At 39.2% G+C, this 23253-nt stretch overlaps 1 protein-coding gene across 1 annotated transcript in view; it reads left to right on the plus strand.

Moving 5' to 3' along the window:
- Nucleotides 1-3303: 3303 nt before the first annotated feature.
- ZC3H6 (zinc finger CCCH-type containing 6) overlaps nucleotides 3304-23253 on the plus strand; it is a 36791-nt gene continuing 16841 nt past the window's right edge. Inside the window, exons 1-3 of the mRNA XM_075844965.1 lie at nucleotides 3304-3613; nucleotides 21820-22009; nucleotides 22140-22253. Coding sequence (XP_075701080.1) covers nucleotides 3528-3613; nucleotides 21820-22009; nucleotides 22140-22253 — 390 coding nt within the window. The 5' untranslated portion in view covers nucleotides 3304-3527. The remainder of the gene's footprint in view (nucleotides 3614-21819; nucleotides 22010-22139; nucleotides 22254-23253) is intronic.

Here is a 23253-nt window from a genome sequence, read left to right on the forward strand (position 1 = left end):
TACTCCAGAGCTGCACTCACTGTTCTGCTGGTGGAGTCACTGTGTACATACATTACATTACTTATCCTGTACTGATCCTGAGTTACACCTGTATTATACTCCAGAGCTGCACTCACTAGTCTACTGGTGGAGTCACTGTGTACATACATTACATTACTTATCCTGTACTGATCCTGAGTTACATCCTGTATTATACTCCAGAGCTGCACTCACTATTCTGCTGGTGGAGTCACTGTGTACATACATTACATTACTTATCCTGTACTGATCCTGAGTTACATCCTGTATTATACTCCAGAGCTGCACTCACTATTCTGCTGGTGGAGACAGTGTGTACATACATTACATTACTTATCCTGTACTGATCCTGAGTTACATCCTGTATTATACTCCAGAGCTGCACTCACTATTCTGCTGGTGGAGTCACTGTGTACATACATTACGTTACTTATCCTGTACTGATCCTGAGTTACATCCTGTATTATATTCCAGAGCTGCACTCACTATTCTGCTGGTGGAGTCACTGTGTACATACATTACGTTACTTATCCTGTACTGATCCTGAGTTACATCCTGTATTATACTCCAGAGCTGCACTCACTATTCTGCTGGTGGAGTCACTGTGTACATACATTATATTACTTATCCTGTACTGATCCTGAGTTATATCCTGTATTATACTCCGGAGCTGCACTCACTATTCTGCTGGTGGAGTCACTGTGTACATACATTACTTATTCTGTACTGATCCTGAGTTACATCATGTATTATACTCCAGAGCTGCACTCACTATTCTGCTGGTGGAGTCACTGTGTACATACATTACTTATCCTGTACTGATCCTGAGTTACATCCTGTATTATTCTCCAGAGCTGCACTCACTATTCTGCTGGTGAAGTCACTGTGTACATACATTACATTACGTATCCTGTACTGATCCTGAGTTACATCCTGTATTATACTCCAGAGCTGCACTCACTAGTCTACTGGTGAAGTCACTGTGTACATACATTACATTACTTATCCTGTACTGATCCTGAGTTACATCCTGTATTATACTCCAGAGCTGCACTCACTATTCTGCTGGTGGAGTCACTGTGTACATACATTACATTACTTATCCTGTACTGATCCTGAGTTACATCCTGTATTATACTCCAGAGCTGCACTCACTATTCTGCTGGTGGAGTCACTGTGTACATACATTACATTACTTATCCTGTACTGATCCTGAGTTACATCCTGTATTATACTCCAGAGCTGCGCTCACTATTCTGCTGGTGGAGTCACTGTGTACATACATTACATTACTTATCCTGTACTGATCCTGAGTTACATCCTGTATTATACTCCAGAGCTGCGCTCACTATTCTGCTGCTGGAGTCACTGTGTACATACATTAAATTACTTATCCTGTACTGATACTGAGTTACATCCTGTATTATACTCCAGAGCTGCACTCACTAGTCTACTGGTGGAGTCACTGTGTACATACATTACACTACTTATCCTGTACTGATACTGAGTTACATCCTGTATTATACTCCAGAACTCAGGAACAGTACAAGAAAATTAATGCAAACTGTAGGAATATTTACAAAAAATACTCAACTTTTTAGGTAGATTACTTCTACAAAACTATCAAATTATGATCAAAAGTGGACTTACACTTTAAGGTAGAGTGTCTCTTTATAAATGTGGAGCTTACAATATTCCTCATCTCCTGCCTTTCATTTCCCTGCTTTGTGGTGAGCGGGAAAAAAAATACATCGTAGACATTCAGGTGATGATAAAAGCAGCATAGCATAACTTACATGGGGCCCACTGCTCAGTGAAAGCTCTGCCAACATCCACCATAATTTAATAATATATATTTATAGGGGTCAGAGCTGTGATTTTCACATATAAAGCTCCATATCCCCTTCACACAGTTAAATGAGTAAATTCTGACTGCCTCCAGCCACCTCTAGGGGGAGCTCACTGCATATGGATTTATACAGTTTGTACTCAGTGAGAGCTCAAAAACTATCTATACAGTGGACACCCCCTAGTGGCTGTGACAGGCAAGCGCTACGATTGTGTGACAAGCAGTTCAGTGCCGGCCCCCTCCCACCACGAATAATTGTTCATCAATGGAAAATATTGTTTATCAATGGAAATAATTTAATGAAAAAGCATGTTTGGTCTTCAAATTTGTGCGATTAGGAAATATATTTATTTTCAGTTCTTTCCTCTGTTTTCAGATTTTTTTTTAATCACCATTTAATCAATGGGATTTTATTTTGCGCAAATATTATGTCAGGTATTCATCATCATCATCATCATCATCATCATCGAGAGTTGAAGTTCATATACAACGTACAGGCAAATTCTGGCACACGTAGGTTATTGTCAAGATGGGATTCACGGTTAAGCATATGTGGCGCCATACACACATACAAATAGATGCCCAAACACTTGATGCACGCAGTCAGTGCCTTTATTATAAAGTTGATAAATGATGTCACTTTACAGTATATATAGATTATACTGCCATACTGTACACCTAATTCCACCTTATAGTATACATAAATAATGCCGCAATACTGTACAAATAAATAATGATACTATAATGTACACCTAATGCCACCATACAATACACATAACTAATAGTGCCAAACTATACACATAATGCCACCATACAGTACACTGTATACATTGTATACATAAATAATGGTATATTTGAAGCCTCAATGTATCGCCTGTACTATTCAGGAATAAAAACACAATAGGGAAAAAAAAGTAGCCATATATTTAAAAAAAAAAAAAAAGCAAACAGCCACTACAAACTACAAGTTCCAGCATGCTTTGCCAGCCTTTTCTAACTACAAAACCCATTCGCCAATTAGCGGGCTTGTAGTTCTACATGCCTAGTAAATCCCACGGCAAACCGTCCCGCCAATAAAAATGACTCTCTCGCTTTCTAAAGAAAGCCTCGCTATTGGCCGGGTTTAAACAGTTTTATGAATTGCGCCATCTGTAAACAAAACTACAAATCCCAGAATGCTTTGCCAGCATTTCCTATGAATCTTTTTCTTTCAGGAACACTGGAACTCGTAGTTCCAGAGATCCTGCGTGAGCTCAACAATAGATCTGTCCCGCCTTACAACGCAGTAGAGCCCCCCGACCAATCACAGCTCATTTCTCACATGGCGCTACGCCCCTTATCTGTAAGAGCCGCGCTTCTATTGGCTAAAGCGCCTTCCCTTAGCCGAACGTCGTTTCAGGCGGGAACTAAATGGAGAACAGCCGGAAGTGGTCATTCTATCTCCTCCACTGCTTCCGGTGCACCGTATTCACCCGTTACACGGCGGCACTGAACGGTGTTGTACCGGCTCCGGCCGTGCAGCTGGGATGTATGCTGTACACGGTCACCTCCTCCTGGTTTCGGTGTAAAAAAAAAAAAAAAAGAAAGAAAAACTAATATTTATAAGAAAGAAACTAAGAGTAGAGAGAGTGTGTAGGGCAGGCGGGTTCTCTCAGCAGACATGGCCTTTGAGAGCCTGTTCTCCAGACCCCCCAACCCAGCCCCAGACACCCACATGACAGATTGTCAGCATGCAGGGGACGAAAGGTCGAGTAATAACCTTCTATTATTATTATTATTTATTATTCTCATTCTGTTCTCATGTCTGGGGGATGGGGGACGGCTCATCAAGTGCTATTGTGAACACAGTAATGTCTTCTGTCATCTGTATTATTTCTTATTATGGGATATCACTGGCTGGGATGTGTTCTATATCATGTACATTTGCTACTGTCAGCCATCTTCAATGCACCTCTGTATTACCATGGCTACCAGGTTTATTTTACTTTCTAGCCCTCACACCTACAGTGCTGGGGCCTAATGATTTCGTATGGGCTTCTGTTTTTTTGGATGTATATCGAAAAAAAAAAAAAATATATACATATATGTAATGTACTGTAAGGGAGAAGCGTAGAGATGACAGAAAAGGGAAAAATGTACAGTAATGGCGGCCATAGACGGTACGATTTTTCGTGCGTTGCGACCATCGTGGCGACTATGGTAGCGGTTGAGATAAGACGTGTTTTTTTTTAAGGTTTTCTTTTTGTATTGAGCATTTATTGTAATTGTATATTTATCCGATCGGGAATGAGGCGTTAAGAATGGAGGACGTGGATGATGTGCATGATGGAGGACGTGGATGATGGAGGACGTGGATGATGGAGGACGTGGATGATGGAGGACGTGGATGATGGAGGACGTGCATGATGGAGGACGTGCATGATGGAGGACGTGCATGATGGAGGACGTGGATGATGTGCATGATGGAGGACGTGGATGATGGAGGACGTGGATGATGGAGGACGTGCATGATGGAGGACGTGCATGATGGAGGACGTGCATGATGGAGGACGTGGATGATGGAGGACGTGGATGATGGAGGACGTGGATGATGGAGGACGTGGATGATGGAGGACGTGGATGATGGAGGACGTGGATGATGGAGGACGTGCATGATGGAGGACGTGCATGATGGAGGACGTGGATGATGTGCATGATGGAGGACGTGGATGATGGAGGACGTGGATGATGGAGGACGTGCATGATGGAGGACGTGCATGATGGAGGACGTGGATGATGTGCATGATGGAGGACGTGGATGATGGAGGACGTGCATGATGGAGGACGTGCATGATGGAGGACGTGGATGATGGAGGACGTGGATGATGGAGGACGTGGATGATGGAGAATGTGCGCCGCTGTTTGCATCGTTAGGATTCGTTAGTTAGAAATGATGTGAGTTATCGGAATGTCTATAGGGTTAATCTACAATTGAGGTATATGTGATCGGAGGAAGGTATCAGCGAGAGATGAGGAGTGTGTGATGTATAGTAAGGTATAGGTGTAGATGTGTAGTGATGGATTGTATGTGATGTATAGTAAGGTATAGGTGTAGATGTGTAGTGATGGATTGTATGTGATGTATAGTAAGGTATAGGTGTAGACGTGTAGTGATGGATTGTATGTGATGTATAGTAAGGTGTAGATGTGTAGTGATGATGGATTGTATGTGATGTATAGGTGTAGATGTGGAGTGATGATGGATTGTATGTGATGTATAGTAAGGTATAGGTGTAGACGTGTAGTGATGGATTGTATGTGATGTATAGGTGTAGACGTGTAGTGATGGATTGTATGTGATGTATAGTAAGGTATAGGTGTAGATGTATAGTGATGGATTGTATGTAATGTATAGTAAGGTGTAGATGTGTAGTGATGGATTGTATGTGATGTATAGGTGTACATGTGTAGTGATGGATTGTATGTGATGTATATGTGTAGTGATGGATTGTATGTGATGTATAGTAAGGTATAGGTGTACATGTGTAGTGATGGATTGTATGTGATGTATAGGTGTAGCTGTGGAGTGATGGATTGTATGTGATGTATAGTAAGGTATAGGTGTAGATGTGTAGTGATGATGGATTGTATGTGATGTATGTAAGGTATAGGTGTAGATGTGTAGTGATGATGGATTGTATGTGATGTATAGTAAGGTATAGGTGTAGATGTGTAGTGATGATGGATTGTATGTGATGTATAGTAAGGTATAGGTGTAGACGTGTAGTGATGGATTGTATGTGATGTATAGTAAGGTATAGGTGTAGATGTGGAGTGATGATGGATTGTATGTGATGTATAGTAAGGTGTAGGTGTAGATGTGTAGTGATGAATTGTATGTGATGTATAGTAAGGTATAGGTGTAGATGTGTAGTGATGGATTGTATGTAATGTATAGTAAGGTGTAGATGTGTAGTGATGGATTGTATGTGATGTATTGTAAGGTATAGATGTAGATGTGTAGTGATGGATTGTATGTAATGTATAGTAAGGTGTAGGTGTAGACGTGTAGTGATGGATTGTATGTGATGTATAGGTGTAGATGTGTAGTGATGGATTGTATGTGATGTATAGTAAGGTATAGGTGTAGACGTGTAGTGATGGATTGTATGTGATGTATAGTAAGGTATAGGTGTAGACGTGTAGTGATGGATTGTATGTGATGTATAGGTGTAGATGTGTAGTGATGGATTGTATGTGATGTATAGTAAGGTATAGGTGTACATGTGTAGTGATGGATTGTATGTGATGTATAGTAAGGTGTAGATGTGTAGTGATGGATTGTATGTGATGTATAGGTGTAGATGTGGAGTGATGGATTGTATGTGATATATAGTAAGGTATAGGTGTAATGTGTAGTGATGGATTGTATGTGATGTATAGTAAGGTATAGGTGTAGATGTGTAGTGATGATGGATTGTATGTGATTTATAGGTGTAGATGTGTAGTGATGGTGGATTGTATGTGATGTATAGTAAGGTATAGGTGTAGATGTGTAGTGATGATGGATTGTATGTGATGTATAGGTGTAGATGTGTAGTGATGGTGGATTGTATGTGATGTATAGTAAGGTATAGGTGTAGATGTGTAGTGATGGATTTTATGTGATGTATAGTAAGGTATAGGTGTAGATGTGTAGTGATGGATTGTATGTGATGTATAGTAAGGTGTAGATGTGTAGTGATGATGGATTGTATGTGATGTATAGGTGTAGATGTGGAGTGATGATGGATTGTATGTGATGTATAGTAAGGTATAGGTGTAGATGTGTAGTGATGATGGATTGTATGTGATGTATAGTAAGGTATAGGTGTAGACGTGTAGTGATGGATTGTATGTGATGTATAGGTGTAGACGTGTAGTGATGGATTGTATGTGATGTATAGTAAGGTATAGGTGTAGATGTGTAGTGATGGATTGTATGTGATGTATAGTAAGGTATAGGTGTAGACGTGTAGTGATGGATTGTATGTGATGTATAGTAAGGTATAGGTGTATATGTGTAGTGATGGATTGTATGTAATGTATAGTAAGGTGTATATGTGTAGTGATGGATTGTATGTGATGTATAGTAAGGTATAGGTGGACATGTGTAGTGATGGATTGTATGTGATGTATAGTAAGGTGTAGATGTGTAGTGATGGATTGTATGTGATGTATAGGTGTAGATGTGGAGTGATGGATTGTATGTGATGTATAGTAAGGTATAGGTGTAGATGTGTAGTGATGATGGATTGTATGTGATGTATAGTAAGGTATAGGTGTAGATGTGTAGTGATGATGGATTGTATGTGATGTATAGTAAGGTATAGGTGTAGACGTGTAGTGATGGATTGTATGTGATGTATAGGTGTAGACGTGTAGTGATGGATTGTATGTGATGTATAGGTGTAGACGTGTAGTGATGATGGATTGTATGTGATGTATAGGTGTAGATGTGTAGTGATGGATTGTATGTGATGTATAGTAAGGTATAGGTGTAGATGTGTAGTGATGATGGATTGTATGTGATGTATAGTAAGGTATAGGTGTAGATGTGTAGGGATGATGGATTGTATGTGATGTATGGTAAGGTGTAGACGTGTAGTGATGGATTGTATGTGATGTATAGGTGTAGACGTGTAGTGATGGATTGTATCTGATGTATAGGTGTAGATGTGTAGTGATGATGGATTGTATGTGATGTATAGGTGTAGATGTGTAGTGATGGATTGTATGTGATGTATAGTAAGGTATAGGTGTAGATGTGTAGTCATAGGTGTTCTTGCACCTGCGTATTTTGTATCATTTAGTTGGAATGTGCTGTTCAATTTTTGTTGTGTTTATGGTATCCATATATGTGGGGTTAGTGACTGCCTCCACTTGTTGTTCTTGCACTCCTCCCATTCTGCCCTGGGTGATTTTAATCAGTTTAATGCTGGATCCTACCATCCCCAGGTATATATGTAGGCTTAGTCCCAGTTCTGGGTGTATGTGCAGCGTAGGTTCCCACCTTACAGAGGTCGCCTTGTCGTGGCAGGTGGGCTAACACTTTTTGATCAAAATGTGCACTAAGAACCTCCCTATTTGTAAGTAGATTTAGCTTTAGTGCATATTTATTTATATTTAGTGGTTTAGGTGGCATTAGTGTCGCAGGGTGCTGTCGCCATTTTTTGTCTGCTGTAGATGTGTAGTGATGGATTGTATGTGATGTATAGTAAGGTATTGGTGTAGATGTATAGTGATGGATTGTATGTGATGTATAGTAAGGTATAGGTGTAGATGTGTAGTGATGATGGATTGTATAGTTAGGTGTAGATGTGTAGTGATGATGGATTGTATGTGATGTATAGTAAGGTATAGGTGTAGATGTGTAGTGATGATGGATTGTATGTGATGTATAGGTGTAGATGTGTAGTGATGATGGATTGTATGTGATGTATAGGTGTAGATGTGTAGTGATGATGGATTGTATGTGATGTATAGGTGTAATGTGTAAGGATGATGGATTGTATGTGATGTATAGGTGTAGATGTGTAGTGATGATGGATTGTATATGATGTATAGTAAGGTATAGGTGTAGATGTGTAGTGATGATGGATTGTATGTGATGTATAGTAAGGTATAGGTGTAGATGTGTAGTGATGATGGATTGTATGTGATGTATAGGTGTAGATGTGTAGTGATGATGGATTGTATGTGATGTATAGGTGTAGATGTGTAGTGATGGATTGTATGTGATGTATAGTGAGGTATAGGTGTAGATGTGTAGTGATGGATTGTATGTGATGTATAGGTGTAGATGTGTAGTTATGGTGGATTGTATGTGATGTATAGTAAGGTATAGGTGTAATGTGTAGGGATGATGGATTGTATGTGATGTATAGTAAGGTATAGGTGTCGATGTGGAGTGATGATGGATTGTATGTGATGTATAGGTGTAGATGTGTAGTTATGGTGGATTGTATGTGATGTATAGTAAGGTATAGGTGTAATGTGTAGGGATGGTGGATTGTATGTGATGTATAGTAAGGTGTAGGTGTAGATGTGTAGTGATGATGGATTGTATGTGATGTATAGTAAGGTATAGGTGTAGTGATGATGGATTGTATGATGTATTGTAAGGTATAGGTGTAATGTGTAGTGATGGATTGTATGTGATGTATAGGTGTAGATGTGTAGTGATGATGGATTGTATGTGATGTATAGGTGTAAGGTGTAGTGATGGTGGATTGTATGATGTGTAGATGTGTAGTGATGGATTGGATGTGATATATAGGTGTAGATGTGTAGTGATGATGGATTGGATGTGATGTATAGGTGTAGATGTGTAGTGATGGTGGATTGTATGATGTATAGTAAGGTATCGGTGTAGATATGTAGTGATGATGGATTGTATGATGTATATGTAATGTGTAGTGATAGATTGTATGTGATGTATAGGTGTAGATGTGTAGTGATGATGGATTGTATGTGATGTATAGTAAGGTGTAGGTGTAGACGTGTAGTGATGGATTGTATGTGATGTATAGTAAGGTATAGGTGTAATGTGTAGTGATGATGTATTGTATGTGATGTATAGGTGTAGTGATGATGGATTGTATGTGATGTATGGTAAGGTGTAGATGTGTAGTAATGGATTGTATGTGATGGATTGTATGTGATGTATAGGTGTAGATGTGTAGTGATGGATTGTATGTGATGTATAGTAAGGTATAGGTGTAATGTGTAGTGATGATGGATTGTATGTGATGTATAGTAAGGTGTAGATGTGTAGTAATGGATTGTATGTGATGTGTAGATGTGTAGTGATGTATAGTAAGGTGCAGATGTGTAGTGATGATGTATTGTATGTGATGTATAGGTGTAGATGTGTTGCGATGGATTGTATGTGATGTATAGTAAGGTATAGGTGTAGATGTGTAGTGATGGATTGTATGTGATGTATAGGTGTAATGTGTAGTGATGATGGATTGTATGTGATGTATAGATGTGTAGTGATGATGGATTGTATGTGGTGTAGATGTGTAGTGATGATGGATTGTATGTGATGTATAGGTGTAGATGTGTAGTGATGATGGATTGTATGTGATGTATAGGTGTAGATGTGTAGTGATGATGGATTGTATGTTATGTATAGTAAGGTATAGGTGTAGTGATGATGGATTGTATGTGATGTATAGTAAGGTGTAGATGTGTAGTGATGGTGGATTGTATGTGATGTATAGTGAGGTGTAGATGTGTAGTGATGATGGATTGTATGTGATGTATAGTGAGGTATAGGTGTAGATGTGTAGTGATGGATTGTATTTGACGTATAGTAAGGTATAGGTGTAGATGTGGAGTGATGGTGGATTGTATGTGATGTATAGGTGTAGATGTGTAGTGATGATGGATTGTATGTGATGTATAGTAAGGTGTAGATGTGTAGTGATGATGGATTGTATGTGATGTATAGTGAGGTATAGGTGTAGATGTGTAGTGATGATGGATTGTATGTGATGTATAGTGAGGTATAGGTGTAGATGTGTAGTGATGATGGATTGTATGTGATGTATAGTGAGGTAAAGGTGTAGATGTGTAGTGATGATGGATTGTATGTGATGTATAGTAAGGTATAGGTGTAATGTGTAGGGATGATGGATTGTATGTGATGTATAGTAAGGTATAGGTGTAATGATGATGGATTGTATGATGTATAGTAATGTATAGGGGTAATGTGTAGTGATGGATTGTATGTGATGTATAGGTGTAGATGTGTAGTGATGATGGATTGTATGTGATGTATAGTAAGGTATAGGTGTAGATGTGTAGTGATGGTGCATTGTATGATGTATAGTAAGGTATCGGTGTAGATATGTAGTGATGATGGATTGTATGATGTATATGTGTAATGTGTAGTGATAGATTGTATGTGATGTATAGGTGTAGATGTGTAGTGATGATGGATTGTATGTGATGTAAGGTGTAGGTGTAGACGTGTAGTGATGGATTGTATGTGATGTAGATGTGTAGTGATGGATTGTATGTGATGTATAGTAAGGTATAGGTGTAATGTGTAGTGATGATGGATTGTATGTGATGTATAGGTGTAGATGTGTAGTAATGGATTGTATGTGATGTATAGGTGTAGATGTGTAGTGATGATGGATTGTACGTGATGTATAGGTGTAGATGTGTAGTGATGGATTGTATGTGATGTATAGGTGTAGATGTGTAGTGATGATGGATTGTACATGATGTATAGGTGTAGATGTGTAGTGATGATGGATTGTATGTGATGTATAGTAAGGTGTAGATGTGTAGTGATGATGGATTGTATGTGATGTATAGGTGTAGATGTGTAGTGATGATGGATTGTATGTGATGTATAGGTATAGGTGTAGATGTGTAGTGATGATGGATTGTATGTGATGTATAGGTGTAGATGTGTAGTGATGGTGGATTGTATGTGATGTATAGTAAGGTATAGGTGTAATGTGTAGGGATGATGGATTGTATGTGATGTATAGTAAGGTATAGGTGTAGATGTGGAGTGATGATGGATTGTATGTGATGTGTTGGTGTAGATGTGTAGTGGTGATAGATTGTATGTGATGTATAGTAAGGTATAGGTGTAGTGATGATGGATTGTATGATGTATAGTAAGGTATAGGTGTAATGTGTAGTGATGGATTGTATGTGGTGTAGATGTGAAGTGATGGATTGTATGTGATGTATAGTAAGGTATAGGTGTAAGGTGTAGTGATGGTGGATTGTATGATGTATAGGTGTAGATGTGTAGTGATGATGGATTGGATGTGATATATAGGTGTAGATATGTAGTGATGATGGATTGGATGTGATGTATAGTAAGGTATAGGTGTAGATGTGTAGTGATGGTGGATTGTATGATGTAAAGTAAGGTATCGGTGTAGATATGTAGTGATGATGGATTGTATGATGTATAGGTGTAATGTGTAGTGATGGATTGTATGTGATGTATAGGTGTAGATGTGTAGTAATGATGCATTGTATGTGATGTATAGTAAGGTATAGGTGTAGATGTGTAGTGATGGATTGTATGTGATGTATAGGTGTAGATGTGTAGTGATGATGGATTGTATGTGATGTATAGTAAGGTATAGATGTGTAGTGATGATGGATTGTATGTGATGTATAGTAAGGTATAGATGTGTAGTGATGATGGATTGTATGTGATGTATAGTAAGATATAGGTGTAGATGTGTAGTGATGATGGATTGTATGTGATGTATAGTAAGGCATAGGTGTAGATGTGTAGTGATGGTGGATTGTATGTGATGTATAGGTGTAGAAGTGTAGTGATGGTGGATTGTATGTGATGTATAGGTGTAGATGTGTAGTGATGGTGGATTGCATGTGATGTATAGTAAGGTATAGGTGTAGATGTGTAGTGATGATGGATTGTATGTGATGTATAGTAAGGTGTAGATGTGTAGTGATGAATTGTATGTGATGTATAGGTGTAGAAGTGTAGTGATGGTGGATTGTATAGGTGTAGATGTGTAGTGGTGGATTGTATGTGATGTATAGGTGTAGATGTGTAGTGATTGATTGATTGTATGTGATGTATAATAAGGTGTAGATGTGTAGTGATGATGGATTTTATGTGATGTATAGGTGTAGATGTGTAGTGATGATGGATTGTATGTGATGTATAGTAAGGTATAGGCGAAGATGTGTAGTGATGGTGGATTGTATGATGTATAGTAAGGTGTAGATGTTTAGTGATGGATTGTATGTGATGTATAGATGGATTGTATGTGATGTATAGGTGTAGATGTGTAGTGATGGATTGTATGTGATGTATAGTAAGGTATAGATGTGTAGTGATGGATTTTATGTGATGTATAGGTGTAGATGTGTAGTGATGGATTGTATGCGATGTATAGGTGTAGATGTGTAGTGATGGTGGATTGTATGTGATGTATAGGTGTAGATGTGTAGTGATGAATTGGATGTGATGTATAATGAGGTGTAGATGTGTAGTGATGATGGATTGTATAGGTGTAGATGTGTAGTGATGGATTGTATGTGATGTATAGGTGTAGATGTGTAGTGATGAATTGGATGTGATGTATAATGAGGTGTAGATGTGTAGTGATGATGGATTGTATAGGTGTAGATGTGTAGTGATGGTGGATTGTATATGATGTATAGGTATAGATGTGTAGTGATGGATTGGATGTGATGTATAGGTGTAGATGTGTAGTGATGGATTGGATGTGATGTATAGGTGTAGATGTGTAGTGATGATTGATTGTATGTAAGGTATAGGTGTAGATGTGTCGTGATGATGGATTGTATGTGATGTATAGTAAGATATAGGTGTATATGTGTAGTGATTATGGATTGTATGTTATGTATAGTAAGGTATAGGTGTAGATGTGTAGTGATGGTGGATTGTATGTGATGTATAGTAAGGTGTAGATGTGTAGTGATGGATTGTATGTGATGTATAGGTGTAGATGTGTAGTGATGGATTGTATGTGATGTATAGTAAGGTATAGGTGTGTCGTGATGGATTGTATGTGATGTATAGGTGTAGATGTGTAGTGATGGTGGATTCTATGTGATGTATAGTAAGGTGTAGATGTGTAGTGATGGTGGGTTGTATGTGATGTATAGGTGTAGATGTGTAGTGATGGTGGGTTGTATGTGATGTAAGGTGTAGATGTGTAGTGATGGATTGTATGTGATGTGTAGGGATGGTGGATTGTATGTGATGTATAGGTGTAGATGTGTAGTCATGATGGATTGTATGTGATGTATAGTAAGGTATAGGTGAAGATGTGTAGTGATGGTGGATTGTATGTGATGTGTAGATGTGTAGTGATGATGGATTGTATGTGATGTATAGTTGTAGATGTGTAGTGACGGTGGATTGTATGTGATGTATAGTAAGGTGTAGATGTGTAGTGATGGATTGTATGTGATGTATAGGGGTAGATGTGTAGTGATGGATTCTATGTGATGTATAGTAAGGTGTAGATGTGTAGTGACGGTGGATTGTATGTGATGTATAGTAAGGTATAGGTGTAGATGTGTAGTGATGGATTGTATGTGATGAATAGGTGGAAGGTGTAGTGATGATGGATTGTATGTGATGTATAGGTGTAGATGTGTAGTGATGGTGGATTGTATGTGATGTATAGGTGTAGATGTGTAGTGATGGATTGTATGTGATGGTGGATTGTATGTGATGTATAGTAAGGTATAGGTTTAGATGTGTAGTGATGATGGATTGTATGTGATGTATAGGTGTAGATGTGTAGTGATGGATTGTATGTGATGTGTAGTGATGGTGGATTGTATGTGATGTATAGGTGTAGATGTGTAGTGATGATGGATTGTATGTGATGTATAGTGAGGTATAGGTGTAATGTGTAGTGATGATGGATTGTATGTGATGTATAGTAAGGTGTAGATGTGTAGTAATGGATTGTATGTGATGTATAGGTGTAGATGTGTAGTGATGGATTGTATGTGATTTATAGTAAGGTGTAGATGTATAGTGATGATGGATTGTATGTGATGTATAGTAAGGTATAGGTGTAGATCTGTAGTGTTGGATTGTATGTGATGTATAGGTGTAAATGTGTAGTGCTGATGGATTGTATGTGATGTATAGTAAGGTATAGGTGTAGATGTGTAGTGCTGATGGATTGTATATGATGTATAGGTGTAGATGTGTAGTGATGATGGATTGTATGTGATGTATAGTAAGTTATAGGTGTAGATGTGGAGTGATGGTGGATTGTATGTGATGTATAGGTGTAGATGTGTAGTGATAATGGATTGGACGTGGTGTAGATGTGTAGTGATGATAGATTGGATGTGATGTAAATGTGTAGATGTGTATTGATGGATTGTATGTGATGTATAGTAAGGCATAGGTGTAGATGTGTTGTGATGGTGGACTGTATGTGATGTATAGGTGTAGTGATGGTATATTGTATGTGATGTATAGTAAGATATAGGTGTACATGTGTATTGATGGATTGTATGTGATGTATAGTAAGGTATATGTGTAGATGTGTAGTGATGGATTGTATGTGATGTGTAGTGATTGTTTGTATGTGATGTATAGGTGTAGATGTGTAGTGATGGTATATTGTATGTGATGTATAGTAAGATATAGGTGTACATATGGATTGTATGTGATGTATTGTAAGGTATATGTGTAGATGTGTAGTGATGGATTGTATGTGATGTGTAGTGATGATGGTTTGTATGTGATGTATAGATAGGGATAGGTATAGGTGTAGATGTGTAGTGATGATGGATTGTATGTGATGTATAGATGGATTGTATGTGATGTAGATGTGTAGTGATGGATTGTATGTGATGTATAGTAAGGTATAGGTGTAGTAATGGATTGTATGTGATGTAGATGTATAGTGATGATGGATTGTATGTGATGTATAGGTGTAGATTTGTAGTGATGATGGATTGTATGCGATGTAGATGTGTATTGATGGGTTGCATGTGATATATAGTAAGGTATAGGTGTAAATATTAAATAGTATAGTGTGTTAGGGCCTTTTTACAATGTGTTTGTGACCTACTGCTATCGTATCGGTTGGGAAAGCTCCCGACTTACACAATAAACTTTTCCATTAGTCCGACGGAGACCAAAAGATTTCAGGCTGTTTTTTTCCATCAGTATATACTTAGTCTTTAAAGGAAGAAATAGCGTAATAGACTACGCTATTCCATCCTGAGTGATCTCACAAAGAAGACGTATACCTCGTGGTATACATTTTTTTTAACATAGGAGCCTATGGGTGACTGATGCCAGGCTATGGCATCCGTCACAGGTATGCGTTAAACGTCCATATATTGACATTGATGTCAGGAGCTTCCCAATACCGGACACTAGATGCTGACGCTTTGGCTGGGGACTCAAGTATTACAGCTTCTGACATCACTGTCCATACATGGACAGGGACATGACGGGCTACCCTGGGCACATTGCTTTAGTTAGCACTTTTCCTGGGTTTTCGGGAGACGTATCCCACTGTGTGCCTATACAGCGGGATACAATGCAGCCTCCTATCGGATGTATATGTCGGGAATCCTCCCTATGTCTACTTCCGGCGGAAAGCGAAAGCGCAATCCGGAGAGGGCCTTACACGATTATTTATTTGTACTACGATTACATCGGGTGTACACCACATATGGATAGTTTATATACTAAATAGGGGAAGGAGAAAACGAGTAGGGGAAGGGCGATGTAATAATACCTTTATGAGTGGTTGAAAGGCAAGCTACAAATGCCCATGTTAACAAACTAAGTAATATACCCATGGGCATTGTGTGATGCATTCAAATTACTAAGTGTCTTATATGCAATCTTCAATAAAAGAAGATTCAATAAAGATTGCTTTCATTGCATACATTACAAGTGATAAGATAAATAAAAAGTAAGAAGTTTGTAAAAAAAAAAAAAAAAAAAGAGATAACTCTCCACCAAGGCTGTGAAATCAATAATAAATACTGGGGATATCCAGCCTGTATGTAGCATATAATATCTGGGGATAGCCAGCCTGTATGTAGCATATAATATCATCCATATATCCTTCTAGCTCTTTCTGGCTATATATTTTATGTTATTTGGGAAACTTTTTAAAAGTATAACAGTAAAAGATATATTTTAATTATTACATCGCCCTTACCCTGCTCCTTTTCCCCTTTTAATATTTAGAATATAGGTGTAGATGTGTAGTGATGATGGATTATATGTGATGTATAGGTGTAGATGTGTAGTGATGATGGATTGTATGTGATGTATAGGTGTAGATGTGTAGTGATGATGGATTGTATGTGATGTATAGGTGTAGATGTGTAGTGATAATGGATTGTATGTGATGTATAGTTGTAGATGTGTAGTGATGATGGATTGTATGTGATGTATAGGTGTAGATGTGTAGTGATGGTGGGTTGTATAGGTGTAGATGTGTAGTCATGATGGATTGTATGTGATGTATAGGTGTAGATGTGTAGTGATGGTGGATTGTATGTGATGATGGATTGTATGTGATGTATAGTAAGGTATAGGTGTAGATGTGTAGTGATGATGGATTGTATGTGATGTATATGTGTAGATGTGTAGTGATGATGGATTGTATGTGATGTAGATGTGTAGTGATGATGGATTGTTTGTGATGTATAGAGAGGTATAGGTGTAGATGTGTAGTGATGGATTGTATGTGATGTATAGTAAGGTGTAGGTGTAGATGTGTAGTGATGGATTGTATGTGATGTATAGGTGTAGATGTGTAGTGATGGATTGTATGTGATGTATAGGTGTAGATGTTTAGTGATGATCGATTGTATGTGATGTATAGTAAGGTATAGGTGTAGACGTGTAGTGATGGATTCTATGTGATGTATAGTAAGGTGTAGGTGTAGATGTGGAGTGATGGATTGTATGTGATGTATAGTAAGGTGTAGGTGTAGATGTGGAGTGATGATGGATTGTATGTGATGTATAGTAAGTTGTAGGTGTAGATGTGGAGTGATGATGGATTGTATGTTATGTATAGTAAGGTATAGGTGTAGACGTGTAGTGATGGATTGTATGTGATGTATAGTAAGGTATAGGTGTAGATGTGTAGTGATGGATTGTATGTGATGTATGGTAAGGTGTAGATGTGTAGTGATGGTGGATTGTATAGGTGTAGATGTGTAGTGATGGATTGTATGTGATGTATAGGTGTAGATGTGTAGTGATGATGGATTGTATGTGATGTATAGTAAGGTATAGGTGTAATGTGTAGGGATGATGGATTGTATGTGATGTATAGTAAGGTGTAGGTGTAGATGTGTAGTGATGATGGATTGTATGTGATATATAGTAAGGTGTAGGTGTAGACATGTAGTGATGGATTGTATGTGATGTATAGTAAGGTATAGGTGTAGACGTGTAGTGATGGATTGTATGTGATGTATAGTAAGGTATAGGTGTAGACATGTAGTGATGGGTTGTATGTGATGTATAGTAAGGTATATGTGTAATGATGATGGATTGTATGTGATATATAGGTGTAGATGTGTAGTGATGGATTGTATGTGATGTATAGTAAGGTGTAGATGTGTAGTGATGGATTGTATGAGATGTATAGGTGTAGATGTGTAGTGATGATGGATTGTATGTGATGTATAGTAAGGTATCGGCAATAATATGTGTAGTAACTAGCACGATGCTTGAAGGAATTACCCCATATGGGAAATCCCGTTTCACAATATAGTAATCCCTATTATCAGGAGATCGCATTTGGTCCAGGTGTTAAAACATGTTGTTGGTTCGTTGTTATCGCAAGGAGAAGTTCCTCTAGGTCTCCAAAAGCGGAAGCACTTCTTCCTGACCAAGGTGGTTCCCCCTTCAATGACGTATATGTGGAAAGGGCTGTTATGCAACAACTCCTAAGCACAGAAGTAGATCCAGCCTATAATCTCATATCTGTGCTATACGGCAGCCAGTCTCCTGAAAATTGCCATTGGAAAAAAATGGTTTTGGATAGGTTGCATTTCAACCCCTTCCATTTTATTGTTTTCTCCATTACTTTCTCCCCTTCTCACCCTAGAAATAACTTGCCCACTGTACTTTTTATGGTGGCAATAGCGGAGATGTCTGCACAGTGTGCCAGCTTATTCTCTACCAGTCCTTCAGCTTTCCATGGCTTCGGGCAGCCGTAACATCTTAGTGCATTGCAAAGTGTGAGTCTTGTATACGCCCAGACTAGTGAAAAGCTTTTACTATATCAGTCATCTTCGTGAAACGATCAATGGTTTTTTCTTTAACCAGTTCAGTACCAGACTATTTTGAGCCTTCAGGACCAGATACCGTTTAGCCATTTTAGCTCGCGTAAGGCTTCGTTCACATCTGCGTCGGGGTTGCGTTTGTGGGTTCCATCAGGGGCACCCACAAACGTAAACCATCGTTTTCCGTTAGCATTACCATTGATTTCCATAGTAATTCTTCAGTTGCAAATGGTTTCCGTTGGTCTGCGTTCCGTAAGAATTCCGATGTGTTTAACTGTATCAATAGCGCAGTCAACTACACTATTGATTCCGCCAAAACAACGGAACGCAGACCAACGGAAACCAGTAGCAACGGCAGTGTTACTATTGAAATCAATGGAAAGCTATGGTTTCCATTTGTGGGATCCCGAGACGGAAAGGTCTGACGGAACCCACAAACTGAGCCCCAACGCAGATGTGAACGAAGCCTTAGTTGATTGTGTTATCATTTTTATACACATCCTTTTTACTATTTTAGAATTTCTAGGCTTAAATTTTGAAACTAATAGTAAACAAATATTCTTTTTTTATTGTTCAGCTATTTTTGTCTGTAATAATATGGTTTTTATCAAAAATAGGCCTTTCATTTGTGATCGGCATTGTCTACTGTCAATTTTGATATATAACATGTCTATTTTAGGGTGATTGGGTCAGGGCTAGCGTTACCGCAATGATTGGCCGGAGGGGGGAATGTTTATTTTGGGTTGGTATTTTGTGTATTTTTTATAAATTATTTTGCACTTTATTTTACTTTTATATTTTTTATTATTATGGTCTGTCCCACAACGGTCAGAAAAGATCTTTGGGGGACTTAATTTTTTTTAACTTTTTCTTCTTTTTACACCTTTCTTTTTTACTGTAACTGGGGCGGCACAGGGGAAATCAGCCTACTTATGACTATGGACTGTGCTGGGTCTAGTTAGACCTAGCAGCAGTCTGCCACTACCGGCTTCCCGGCTATCATGTGACCAGTCACATGATCATCGGGACCAATAGAGGCTGCGGCGCTGCCTCTATTCTATACACAGCGCTCATTGAGAGCTGTGTAGTAGCGATCTGAGAAGATAGATGCAGCAAAAGCCCGATTTCTCGGGCAGCCAGCTATATAACCCATGCCGTTAATATACTATGGCGTGGGTTTTAAGGACCTCGACCGCCGGCAGGATATAAACGTCCGGCGGTTAAGCTGTAGGTATGCAATGTGCCTTTATACCATGTTTCTCATATCAGAAGCCCCTTACATTTTAATTATTTCTTTCTGGATGTTGCGAACGCTTGTAATTTATAGTGAATGGCTTTGCTAAGTTAAAGAGGCTCTGTCACCAGTTTATAACTGCCCTATCTCCTACCTAATCTAATAGGCGCTTTGATGTAGTTGACCGCTGTTTTGTTTTTTGAAAAACACTTATTTTTGACCAAGTTGTGAACATTTTAAGATTTATGCAAATTCGTTCTTATTGCCCAACTTGGCGTTTTTTTTACTTTCCACCAAGTGGGCGTTGTAAAAAAAAAAAGTATATGAGGCTGACCAATCCGCATCATACACTTCTCTTCATTCCAGTCCAGCTTGATCCACAGCACAGAGTGATCTCGCGAGACCACGCTGTGACATCACTTCATCCCGATCTCGCAAGATCACGCTGTGACGTCGCTTCATCCCGCGAGTCCTTCACCGGAGCGATGGAAGACTGAACGGACATCGCTTCCAGCCGCTGCAGATTCGGATAAACGTCCTGGCACGGCTGGAGGCTATGTTTGTTAAGTCTTCCATCGCTCCAGTGAAGGACCTGCGGGAGGAAGTGACGTCACAGCATGATCTCACGAGATCACTCTGTGCTGTGGATCAAGCTGGGCTGGAATGAAGAGAAGTGTACGACGCTGATTGGTCAGCGTCATACACTTTTTTTTTTTTTTTACAAGTAAAAAAACGCCCAGTTGGGCAATAAGAACAAATTTGAATAAATCTTAAAATGTTCACAATTTGGTCAAAAATAAACGTTAGGTGATAGGTATAAACTGACAGGTATCCCTTTACGATGGAGACTGACCTCCAAACTCATAAGTCTAGAGGGAAGGATTTTCATCACTAAATTTGGTTAGGCCCTTTTCACATTGTATTTTTTTGCCCTAAGTTCTGCGTGTTTGCGGAATATCTCACAAAGTACACTCCAAACTTATACGTAGGACTCCATTAACCCTGAATGGTTTAGGCTAGAATAATTATATTTTATTTATGTATGGATTAGCATAGTAGACGACATTATTTCATCCCACAGCATGCCACAAATTTAACACGGGAGCGTATTGGTGACGTATGCCTCTGTATGTTATACGTCCCAGGCATCTGTTAAATGTACACACCAAGGGCCTTTCAATAGCTTTTTATGACGTATACGTTAAACGGATACCAGAATAGCCTTTAGGTGACGGATGTCACTGTTAGGCGTCCGTCACAGCCTACGCGAGATGTGAAGAGGACCTTAGCTGTATTACATGGTAACCTCACATAGGACATCTTGTTCTTTTTAACAAATCCACTCTGAAGTGTAGCTTATTTCTACAATACATTGAGTTGAATGTAATTTTGGAGTTCATAGAGCAGGTCCTGGCCTGTCCATGTATTACAAGGACCGTCAATCATTTGAACTGCCGGCGTGTGATGCAACATTTTCCCTGCAGTGTATGACCCGTCGCAAGTTTCAGAAGCCGGACTTGTGACATTCAGCAGATTCCCGTAGCACCTGTCTTTAGAGAAAGGGTTGTATTCATGAGACACAACCCCTTCTCGTTGATCGGCGCTCGTTTACATGGCCTAGGTCGAGCCAGGACCCTTACTCCAACAGGGATCCAGAAAGTATGAGGAGATGCTTGAAGGTTCCTAAGGCAATGTTCAGACGTGGCGGATTTGTGGCAGTTTTGCAGTCTGGACAGGATCTTGACCTCCCCATAGGAGCCCTGCTGTGTTATTAGATTTGTCTGATACAGTCACTAGTGGTTTAGTATTGGATCACTAAAGTATCTTTACAGCTGGTATTGTGTCCTTTGAATCCGTCATGTGCATTGACAGGTGGATGAGCGGTGTGAACTTATTCTGGTTTTCTTTACAGAAAGGAGGGCGAGTTGGAAGATGGTGAAATAGATGACGCCGGGTTCGAGGAAGAAAAGCCAGAAGAAATAAAGGAAGAGGCGAAAGATGAAGAAGTGGAGCCGCCAGAAGAAAAGTCTCATAAAAAGTCCAAAAAGAGGAAAAAGAAAGTGAAAGGCAAGAAGAAACGTCGCCATAAAACCAAGCACAAGGTGAATATTTCAGCTCTTCATGTTTTGTTTTTTTACCCTTATCCATTGCACATGAAAGTCTGATTCCTTCCTAAGGCCTTGTCTGTCTATGCCGTGAATAAAACTTTCCCTCTTCGTGTTGTTTCTCCAGCATAGTGCGCCATCCAGCGATGAGAGCTCAGACTACAGCTCGGATGAGGACCACGCTGAAAGGCCGCCACGCAAAGCCCCCATGTACAGAGATTATGACTCCCATTATAAACATGTAAGCGTTCAGCCGCACTCACATTCAATGTATACCTGGTTACATATGGGCGCCCCTCAATCCTTGTCACTTGCTACTGTTTATATTATGCACTTGAGCAGTCCAAATGCTTCATGTTGTGTATATATATATGCAGTGAGGGGTAGTGACGAGCAGTTGAGGAAAGCGTATATTTTCCAGGCCTAACAGTTCAGTACTTTAACCTCTTCCTGTGCCATAAATGTAGGGACCATGCATCAGGGATCGCTCTGTACTGTACATGTACATCTGTAATTCTGGCTGTTGAACTCGTTAGATACGTCGGTCAATAGCGACTGCAGCGACTAAGTGGTTTGGCAGAGGTTGGGGGCTCCCCGTGTCATCACATCGGCACATAGGCCTGTCTATGTGCCTATTAGGCCCTATAGTAGTACAGCAGAGGTTCAAGTCCCCTAGTGGGGAAAAAAAGTATTGTGCAAAAAAAAAAAAAAGTCTATATTCAGTATTGCTGTAATTGGAACATCATGTAGAATAAGTTAACTTGTCATTTATATTGAACGGTGTACAAAAAAAACACCAATAAATAATGAATATATTGTCGTCGTCTCTCCTCCATCACCCATAAAAATTAATGAACGTTAAAGAGGATTTTTTTTTTTCCTTTCTTTTTAGTCATGTGTCACATACTGTCATACTGTGGTCCGCCTACAGCCGCTGATTGACAGTTTTCTCCCCATACTGTGCATAAGAAGCAAGCTGTCAATCAGCGGCGGGCGGGTGGTCTGGGCTAGCTGCAGTTTGTGTATGTAATACAGCGTTGGAATCAGGGTCTCCGGCACTTTTTATGCTGCCCTGAGATAGGACAGCATCAACCTGGCGACAGATTCTCTTTAAAGCTAGACTACTTTACTGACATACGTTGCGACAAATTTCAATGACAACATTGTGGCCCAAATAGTTCATAAATATGTCACAAAGCGGATTCAATTTCATTGCGGAGTAAAATACACTGAGAATAATG

This window comes from Rhinoderma darwinii, chromosome 12 (genome assembly GCF_050947455.1).
Source record: "Rhinoderma darwinii isolate aRhiDar2 chromosome 12, aRhiDar2.hap1, whole genome shotgun sequence".
In the NCBI taxonomy this organism is placed as follows: domain Eukaryota; kingdom Metazoa; phylum Chordata; class Amphibia; order Anura; family Rhinodermatidae; genus Rhinoderma; species Rhinoderma darwinii.